Raw genomic sequence first — 10,839 nt, forward strand, 5'->3', positions numbered from 1 at the left:
TTATATAAGGCCCTCGGTGTAAAAATATTATGAAGAATGAAATTACAACGTTAGTAGCTCGTTACGTTTTTATGCGCAGCGTACCTCGCGCACCTTTTACTTTGAGTTTATATTTCTGCCAATCATAATGTAACTGACATCATAGTAGATTGTCTTCGTTAAGATTTTATATATTTTTTTTTGTCAAATAGAATTTGCATGCTGTCTTCACCTATAACTACAATGGCACTTAGCTAGTTAATATTATAACTTTATTATTGTAATATGTTTTGGTGTAATTTGTGTTGGTGATCAATAAAAAAAAAAAAAAAAAAAAAAAAAAGATTTCGAACTCACGTCTAAAGGAGTGTTTAGTAGTTCAACAGTCCACCGCATTAATACATCTAGACCAAAATAGCGATAAGCTTTTAGTAAAATTGAAAAGTAGTGGAGAGTTAAATCAGTATAATTCAGTATAAAAAATCATATAAGGTCGCGAATTTAAAGTCAAATTATAGTGATTGCCAAAGAACCGATTAATTCACTATTTATCATCACTTTTGTCCATTCGTTTGTTTGTTTATTATATTAAGACAATCTTACTTAGCAGTAGGTACACTCCTGTCATACGTAGTACATCGGAGCCGATACTTACTTTTTTTGTGCACACCTGCAATACGTCAACTTTTTCACTTGACATATTAAACCTTTTTCTAATGATTTGTTAGGGAATGGCATGTATACGTACTTTTTGATTAATCAATGTTTTCTTACCAATTAATTTACATAGAGTTCTATGATACAGCGAACATTGGGAACTCAATCTACCGTGAAATAGCAGAACACCCTTGTAAAATATTTCGATTTGTCCATAGCGTGATTTGCACGTTTTTAATGCGTGTATTAGCATATTTTCTATAAATATTTTATTTTTCTACTAGCTGACCCGGTAAACATCGTACCGACTAACAATCGATTCTTTAATGTTTTATTTTTTTTTATACTTATTCCGCTATTCGGTACACCGGGTCAGCTAGTAAGATAAAAAAAAAGAAAAAAGAAAGTTGATAAGTCAACAATAAAAAATAAAAATTATAAAACACTTAAAATTCTTTCCTTCGTTCCATCTAACGTCACTCAATTGTTTTGCCTTTCCGGAACTCCTCCACTAACACTTAAACTTTATGGTATGGTGTTAAAGTTCAAATTGACTTTTAAGTATTATGGTGAATCTTTTGTATGGGAATGTGGGAAAGTGTTGTTTTTAGACTTTTTTATGCAATTTTTTAATTTTTCTCTTCGTAAGAACCATCCTCGTACTTCAAAGAATATTATAAAAAAAAATTAACGAAATCGGTTCAGCTGTTCTCGAGATTTGCGCTTAGTAAGACATTCAGCGATAAATTTTTATATTACAGATTAATATCTAATATCTATCTGACATCTTGTCACACGAACATTTCAAATACGACAACGACTTATTACCGATTGGCAATAATTTTTGGAGCACAAATTTGGTGCCAACGTCCAGTCTTTAACTAATTAAAAACCATACTGTTTAATATCTTTGCGTAATCTATACTATTATATAAAGCTGAAGAGTTTGTTTGTTTGTTTGTTTGTTTGTTTGTTTGTTTGTTTGAACGCGCTAATCTCAGGAACTACCAGTCCAAACTGAAAAATTCTTTTTGCGTTGGATAGCCCTTTGTCCGTGGAGTGCTATAGGCTATATATCATCACGCTATACCCAATAGGAGCGGAGCAGTAATGGCTAATCTCAGGAACTACCGGTCCAAACTGAAAAATTCTTTTTGCGTTGGATAGCCCTTTGTCCGTGGAGTGCTATAGGCTATATACCATCACGCTATACCCAATAGGAGCGGAGCAGTAATGGCTAATCTCAGGAACTACCGGTCCAAACTGAAAAATTCTTTTTGCGTTGGATAGCCCTTTGTTCGTGGATTGCTATAGGCTATATATCATCACGCTATACCCAATAGGAGCGGAGCAGTAATGGCTAATCTCAGGAACTACCGGTCCAAACTGAAAAAATCTTTTTGCGTTGGATAGCCCTTTGTTCGTGGAATGCTATAGGCTATATATCATCACGCTATACCCAATAGGAGCGGAGCAGTAATGGCTAAACTCAGGAACTACCGATTCGAACTGAAAAATTCTTTTTGTGTTGAATAGCCCTTTGTTTGTGGAGTGCTCTAAGTTATATATCATCACGCTATGACCAATAGGAGCGGAGCAGTAATGGCTAATCTCAGGAACTACCAGTTTGAACTGAAAAATTCTTTTTGTGTTGGATAGCCCTTTATTTGTGGGGTGCTATAGGCTGTATATCATCACGCTATGACCAATAGGAGAGGAGCAGTAATGAAACATGTTGCAAATACAAGGACAATTTATTAGTTTTGAGAGCTTCCGTTGCGTGCCTTGCGTAAACTAAACGGTTAAAGTTATGCAACAATGATGTATGACGGGATGGTTCCTCTTAAAAAGTTCTAAAAAAAATATTATAAAACAAAGTCCCCCGCTGCATCCGTCTGCCTGAACGTCTTAAACTCAAAAACTACCCAACGTATTAAGATGAAATTTGGTATGGAGACAGTTTGTAACCCTGGGAAGAACATAGGCTCCCGGGAAACTACTACTTTTATAATGGAAAACTTTAGCCTGAAAAGCTTTATAACGCGGGCGGAGCCGCGAGCAAAAGCTAGTACATAATATACAGATACGCAAACCATTGATATAAATGAGATTAATTCTGAATCCCGTTTTGGAAAATTACATGGCTTAATTCACTATCTCTGAATTAATTGAATAAATTAACAGATATGGACCTAATCGAGTATTATTTATTTAAATAAAGCTACTTAACTAAGTTCATAGTTTCACGGATTTTGTCAAAATTTTCTTATTTTTTTAGCACTGACATTTCGAAGGCTTTTGGACCTTTGTAGACCTTCATGGTGCGCGTCCTGTGATGACAATAAAACCTTCAAAACATTGAGACTAAAAAAACGACAGAATCCGTAAAATTAGTTTTATTTAGATAAATATTTACGCAACAAAGGTCTCGATTAAAGTATATAAATACCTAATTACGGAACAAATAAATAAAACAAAACAAATTTAAAATTTCGATTCCTTTAAACCTTAAACTCGATATCAGCAATCGTATTTCTTCACTAAAATAAATTTCATAACATATACTTTATTTTATATAAAAAGGCAAAAATGTTTCGATTAAACTTAATGTGAAAAAGCGTTTTAAAGTTTTGAATTTATTCAGCTACTTTATTGGTTATAGTATAATATTGTAGTAATTAAAATTAAAATTCCGTGCTTCGTATTTGTAAAAGATGGATTAACGTGCTTTCCTTAGCTTAGTGTGACCAAGTTACAACATAAAATTAATATAGGCAATAATAATAAATCAAAATAATATTTACATTCTGACTTCTAAGACAATAATAATAAAATACATGTTCACCTGTATTAAATTTGACTACAGTAGAGGCTCGAATATCCGGAACTCTGTTGTAGATGAAACTTGCAAAAAACTCAAAACTACTACATCAATTTTGAAAAGGCTTCTTTCACCGTTAGTATGGTACTACATTACTCCTGAGTGTTATGGGCTAAGTTCATTCTGAAAATTTTCAAAAACGCAGACGAAATCGCGAACACAAGCTTGTTAATAGTAATTTATATGTCCAAAATTATTTTTCTTCATATATATAATTAGGCGGATTTGAATGGCTTACGACAACTATTATTCCATGTAATCTAGTCTTCACCGTACTTAATTTAGGCCCAACGTGCGTAGCAATACATGGTACAAATGATAATATACACATAATAGTACCTATTTAGATCTACTAAGGACTATTATTATATCTTAAAATAGCCAAACTTTAAACAAATATACATAGATCCCTATACAAATTATTATTGTTTTCATGCCAAGATTCAGTTATCAATAATGTCTTATAGCGGTAGGAATAAGCGTAGGTAGACCAGTCAGCTTTTCGAATACAAAAATGCGATACCAGTACCGCTCAGCCTTAGGGTCGACCGAGCAGTTATGGTGGAGTCATTTGCTAAACGTTGGCGGCCAGCATAGGAAACATCGGCAGACTGCTGGGCTGAACCTCTGATATAACAAAAACTGTATTCTAACATACCAATTCAAACAGCGGGATGGCCTTGTTCGGCGTATAATGGTCTGCTCCTTAGACGAGTGGTGGGTAGTCTGCAACCTAAAGTGTCCCTGGGCGATGCCGCGTAGCAAATCATCTGAAATACTATTACTTATTAGTAGTAAATATGGAAATCAATTTAATAACAATTTATGTTGCAATCTGAACAAAATATACATAAAACTTCCACATTCGTGTTATGAATTAACCAATTTAGATCCATTGCATAGCCTACCCTTAAACACGGATTAATTTCTATTATCAGTATAATCTACAACATTTATCTCGTTACCGTAGTATAAATATTCAAAATCGACCGATTCTTTCAACAAACAGTGTTCGCAACCGGCAAAATGAAATTGGCAGTAGTGACCCTCCTAGCTTGCGCTTCTCTTGCCTACGGCAGGAGTTTCAACTTCGAAGAGCATTTAGAGGATATCACTGCTTATGGATACCTGACAAAATATGGAATCCCTCGCGCAGAAGAAATCCGCCGGATGGAAGAGGAAGAAATTGCTCAATCCAGAATTGTCGGTGGTTCGTCTTCTTCCGTCGGCCAGTTCCCGTACCAGGTTAGTATAGTGTATATATTTTTAGTAAAATAATATAATCCCTGTATTAAACATCTGTGTCAAACAACATTAAACATATCCCTCTGCTGGAATGCCTATCCTACTACTCAGAAGGTACATATAAGGCCTTAGTCCAACACGCTCGACTTCTGCGGCTTGGTATACTTCACATACCATAAACGTTCTTGATTAATAAGATTTCCCCATAATGGTTCCTTGCATAAAAACAAAATATATATATATATATATATATGAGGAAATCTACTTAACTAAGGATGTTTTTGTTTTAGCTTAAACTAACCATTAGGTTAGCTTGGCTATGAACCTGCAAACTAGGTACATCGCAGCAGTCCTTAACATCCCATATAGGCTATCGTCGTTTTATTTTGTTTATCGTATACATTTAATAAACAATAAAACAGGTGCTTTGCTATTTCGAATATTGTATATGCGCAAAACGAAACAAGCATATTATCATACTCTTTCTACTTCATTGTGATTATTTAATTTAAATCTTCATTTTTAATCATCCTTTTCATTCACTAATCATCTTTTTTATATAAACGCATACCTAACGATCATCTATTTTTTCTGACTAAATTAAAGGTAATCCTCTGAACCCCATGCAAAATATTTTTTTTATATTTTTAGGCTGGTCTCGTTATCACACTGCCTCGAGGCACGGCCGCTTGCGGCGGCTCCCTGCTCTCAAACCGCAGAGTCTTGACTGCCGCTCACTGCTGGTGGGATGGCCAAAACCAGGCATCGAGATTTGTGGTTGTTCTTGGATCTAACCGCTTGTTCAGCGGTGGTGTCAGACTCGAAACCAGGGACATCGTAATGCACGGAAGCTGGAATCCCAATCTTGTCAGGAATGACATTGCCATGATCAGACTGCCCAGCAACGTTGGCTTCAATAGTAAATACTTACTACTTAATTATATAAGTTATAAGTTGTTTGACAATGTCTTAGTAAACGCTTGTTGTTGAATATAATATAAGACGACGAAATACGATAGTTAAGTTCTTGAATAATAGTAAACATAAGACAGCATTCAGCATTAACAGACCTAGGTAAATGGCAGTAACATTTACCTGAACATTGTGAAGGAGGCCCTAAGAGCATTTTCTGATAACAAGCGCAGAACGCCGCGTCGAATAAAAAACTTACAAAATACATGAAGTTGCAAACGTGAATTTTGCTACCGGGCGTTAAGCGCTTGTCATCTGAACGGGATCCAAGTCTAATAATTTTAAGCTGTTATAAAAAATTACAGCTAAGTAAAAATATATAAATAAAGTGAGTAGTTGCAGCTTAAAAATTACTGATGTCACCCTAATCCGTACGATGTCGACTTACAGACAACATCAACGTCATCGCTCTGCCGTCTGGATCACAGCTGAATCTGAACTTCGCTGGAGAGAGAGCCATCGCTTCCGGTTTCGGTCGTACTAGGGATGGTTAGTAATTTATTTCAAATAAACCATATAATAGAACCACTGTAGAAAGACACAATATTTTTTTTTACTTGGATAGTTAAAAGCGCTCTAATACAATACCTTTTATCAAAAATAAAATTGAAAAATTATATTTACGGAATAATGTCAAAAAATATCGGTCTGAGAAAGAAAATTCTTTCGCTAATGGGAGGTACCATTATCCGTGTATAATATGTAAATATTTTATTTTTATTTGGAACTGTTACCTCATAAATACTTACATGTCAACAGAGCCATATACTTGCTTCAGTCATAGCACCAAGAAACAAATTAATTTAAATTATTCCATCAACAGAGATCCAAAGTCTCTTGCCCGTTCTTCTCTGGTGGGAACTGCTTTCCGAACTGTTACTAGAGTTAATATTGATAGAATCTAAATAATGTTTAACTTTTTACAGGTTCGGATAAATTATTTCATTACAACATTGAATTATAATATCATGACTACGTTTCTTACAGGTGCCAACATCGACGGAAGCCTCAACCACGTCACTCTAGATGTGATCGCTAACAACGTGTGCTCCAGAACCTTCCCTCTTCTTATCCAATCATCCAACATCTGCACCAGCGGCGCCAATGGCCGCAGCACATGCCATGGCGACTCTGGCGGTCCTCTTGCTGCCACCAGGAACAACAGGCCACTCTTGGTAAGTCAAATATAATTTAGTTAAGTGCTTTAGTATAGGAAATTTATCACCAATACTAAAAACTTTCATCATAATATTGTATTATCATTGCATAAAAAATATATTGTAGACATCCAAATTTGTAGTAATAATCTGCCGTAGGTTCCAAAACGTCGTCGGTATGTTCGAAATGTAGGACTTCTCTATATCTGAATTTGTTTTGAATGAAATAAAAGATCATTACGTAATACGTCACAAAGTAACACCAAATCTAGTGTCAGTTAGTACTACAAATTCGAATGATGTAAAATAAAAAAAAACAGTTTCATTTAATATTTAAATACTTAATATGTCCTGAATATCAAGATTTTCAGAATATGTTTGGCTTTAAAAAAAAACAATAAAAAAAATATATTTGCAATAAATCTTTAAAATTGTCACAAAGTTACCCAATTTAGACGGTATTTTGAAATTTTGACATGCAATGTAATATCACTATATATTTTCTATGTCCATTACTTTATTTATTAACATAAGTAATTTGATGCCTATTTTTCCTTTAGATTGGTGTGACATCTTTCGGTCATCGTGATGGTTGCCAGAGAGGCCACCCTGCCGCCTTTGCCAGAGTCACATCCTACGACGCCTGGATTAGGAGAAACCTTTAAATCCGTTTTTATATAACCCAATAAAATTAATAGCACAATAATCAAAGAAATTGTATCATTTATTGCTATTTGTTTTTGTACCTTTTTAAATTATTAATTCTCTCCGGAATATGATTTTAAAATCAAATTAATGATTAATCTTGTTTTTACCGATAAAATAATTGATGACAATAATTAGTCGAATGCAGATAATTATAAATTATTTTACGTCATAACAGGAACACGCCTTTTATGCACATTTATGAGTTTGTAGCAATTTGGATATGCTTATCTTTCATCGATAAAGTATATGTATCTATTGGATTAATTTTGACAAATTTGCCTAATTATAAATTATTCGAACCGGCAGAAAATTTTGAAAACCTATTTAAAAAATCAGGGAAGCATTCCAACTCTTGGAACAAGCAGATATCGACAATCAATACGAAAGAAACTGAACCCGAAAAGTACGAGAGCACAGCACAAGCGACGGCTTATGTAGACAAGACTTTGCCCTTTGATCTTGTATTTACCCTTCCTCGTACGCACGCGACAGGATAATTTTTTCGTCCAATCGAGATAAGATATTACAAAAGAATTAAAAGTAATCGATTAGTTTATAAATAATACATACCTAATTAACACGTCGATTAACGTGATAAAAATTAATCCGTACGTGTAATTAATTGTTCTGTTTTCGAAAGCAGTAAAGATTAATGTTCAACGACTGATTAAATTTTAATATGACGACATTTGAAAGGAAATATTATGTAATATGATTTTACAACTAATGGCAAATTCTTAGTAAATACATATAATTGAAAGTGAAGAGCTTTGGATGTAATATTTTATCCATGGCCACTGCCTCACAAGATCGAAAAAAAAAAACAAAATAAGCGAAAACTAAATAGTCTAGAGTATTCCAGTATTTGGTAAACATTTTCGCTAATTTTATATATAAACGAGTTCACGCGTGCCAAATTCCGAAAGCTCATAAACAAAACACTCGTAGATGCGTTCGTTAGTCTGCGCCGGGGCACTGTCGAACCTGCCAGCACGCCCTGACGCCGCCGAACACCGACGCCAATTAGGATCAGCAATGACGTTGCCTCATCACCTGTACGTCACTGGAGGGGCACTAAAATGTGCTTGCTAGACGAATTTAAGTCTTGTTCGGTTGTTCATTTTTCAAAATTATACGAATTTTTTAATATTTACGTTGTTATAGTTTTAAGGGCGGCATATTTAGGCTACGAAGCCAGTCCAGTGTTAAATGAGTTTATAGCCAGTGTTTGTGTTTTTTTTTAAATCTCTGAGTTGCCTTTCCGTAATAAGATTTACCCAGTATGATAAAGTTAGTGCAAATTATTCAGGCAAACAGGCTGGGGTTAGAGAATATAAGTGACATCTTTTCTTGTACTTGAATGAAAAATTCTGCTGCGTTGATTCTACATTAAAGTGGGGTAAAAATGGAAAATGAAATATTTTCAAAATTTGATATGGTAGAAGAAAACAAAACTTCTTTAAATATAGATTCCCCAAGAGCATTTGTTTAAATTTATAGTAGAAATGAATTAATACACACTACGCCTTTATCTTCGGAGGGGTAGACAGAGTTGCAACTAGGAAACTCACTCTTCGCCATGTGTAGCCCGTGCTATAATATTATGGTGACAAGTCTATCGTCAAATTGATCAAAATTCCAGATGCCGGGCTCATGTCAGAAATACCTACAAGAGATTAGGTTCACTATACATATTCGAGATTGAGCCTATCATTATCCCAAGGGATATCAGACCAAAGTCTGATACAAACTACCTGCAAATTAGACGAAAAATATATCAACAATAGGGCTAAAAATATTTATAAAAAAATATACGACAATTCGTCTCAAAACACATTTTTAGCACATCCCAAGGTATGGAGTGAAGGACCGCTGTTACGGGGTAAATTAGTCATAACACAGCGCGAATTTAATTAGCGTGATAATTGCCACACCAGGCCCCGGTGATCACCGCTAATACTCTCAATTGATGAACAACTGCTAGGTATTTTTGAAGAGGAAAGGAAATAAATCTTTGTACAAGTTGGTGCTAATGAGAATGGCTAATTGGGCGTTAAAAATCTTACCTAGAATTGAATAGCTACGAGTAAAATTTATTATTTGAAATTGGAATTTCCTTTTTGTTCTTACGTAATCTGTCGATAGCATCTTTCTTTCTGTCTACAATAAATAAAACAGTCAGATTTAGAGTGGAGGCACTAACGGCAATTTAATTTGAAGAATTTAAGACCGTATTGATTATGTCGATCTATGTGCGTAATAATTCTACAAAACACATCAATTATCGCAAAAAAGCATTAAATTAGCGATTACATAGAGATACACACAATAAAGGAAACATAATAAAAATGTCCTTTAAAGATTAATACTTCTGGCATTAAAATCATGAAATAAGAAATAGCCGTATGGTGACCTTCGAAAAAAATGCAAAGACAATCTAGTGCTACCCTCATAAAGAGTTTGGGGTAAAGAAGGCTTTACTGGCACTTTCCCGAAGAGCCGGTGTTTGAAATATATTAATATGTTCAATATTTGACAGCAGCTCAAAGTTATGATCCGAAGTAGTACCTACGCGCTCCTTCGGTTGCGAAACTTGCATGTCTTTCAATATATCAATCTTGATAGTATGTTTATTTTCGTAAAATCGTGTTTACATATTTTAATACGCATTTTTTTCTGCTGTTTGATTGATTAAGGATTGAACTTTTTACAATATAAAGATAAGTTTTTTAAGATTGTCTACTGTGATGTGTTTTCTGGTATGTAGACACTCTTAATAAAAACTTAATATCTATGTATATACCAACATTTTCTGAATGTGTTGGGTAAATTAACAAATGTGGACTAAAAACGCACCTAATTTATTATTAGACCAAAAAATATAGAACATTAATTTTTTTATTAACTCGTGTGGAATTAACTTATAAAAATCACAAAATTCTAGTATCAACTCCAGACTATTCTCAAAAACACATTTCCGTAAACTCTATAATCCCGTGCAGGCTTATTAAAACGTCACTAACACGCGGCTCCAAACGATACCAAAAAATTGAGACGTAAACAATACGCAATTTTAGCGTGTGCGAACGAAATGGAACGATTTCGGACTCCCTAGAATATATTTAATAATGCATTTTCGTCTATGTAAGGGGTCTATGTACGAAAATTTTATGAGAAATTATAGCTTGTATTCTTGTCTTTAAAAATAAATAAGGATGTAAATAAAGAAACAATCACTAT

General features: G+C 34.2%; 1 protein-coding gene across 1 annotated transcript; it reads left to right on the forward strand.

The window, feature by feature from the left end:
• The first annotated feature begins 4,498 nt into the window (after positions 1–4,498).
• Positions 4,499–7,602, forward strand: LOC115443564 (collagenase). Its single transcript, XM_030169018.2, has 5 exons — positions 4,499–4,762; positions 5,414–5,681; positions 6,125–6,223; positions 6,722–6,909; positions 7,452–7,602. The coding sequence occupies exons 1-5, from the start codon at positions 4,544–4,546 to the stop codon at positions 7,554–7,556; spliced, it is 879 nt and encodes a 292-aa protein (XP_030024878.2). The 5' UTR covers positions 4,499–4,543; the 3' UTR covers positions 7,557–7,602.
• Positions 7,603–10,839: the final 3,237 nt, after the last annotated feature.

The sequence above is a fragment of the Manduca sexta genome, chromosome 11, assembly GCF_014839805.1.
Source record: "Manduca sexta isolate Smith_Timp_Sample1 chromosome 11, JHU_Msex_v1.0, whole genome shotgun sequence".
NCBI lineage: Eukaryota > Metazoa > Arthropoda > Insecta > Lepidoptera > Sphingidae > Manduca > Manduca sexta.

Bases quoted from the DNA above. Each gene is read 5' to 3' on its own strand.
- LOC115443564 (XM_030169018.2), top strand. From the start codon at position 4,544: ATGAAATTGGCAGTAGTGACCCTCCTAGCTTGCGCTTCTCTTGCCTAC. The intron at 4,763-5,413 runs GTTAGTATAGTG...TTATATTTTTAG, and splicing joins TCGGCCAGTTCCCGTACCAG to GCTGGTCTCGTTATCACACT. The intron at 6,910-7,451 runs GTAAGTCAAATA...TTTTTCCTTTAG, and splicing joins GGAACAACAGGCCACTCTTG to ATTGGTGTGACATCTTTCGG.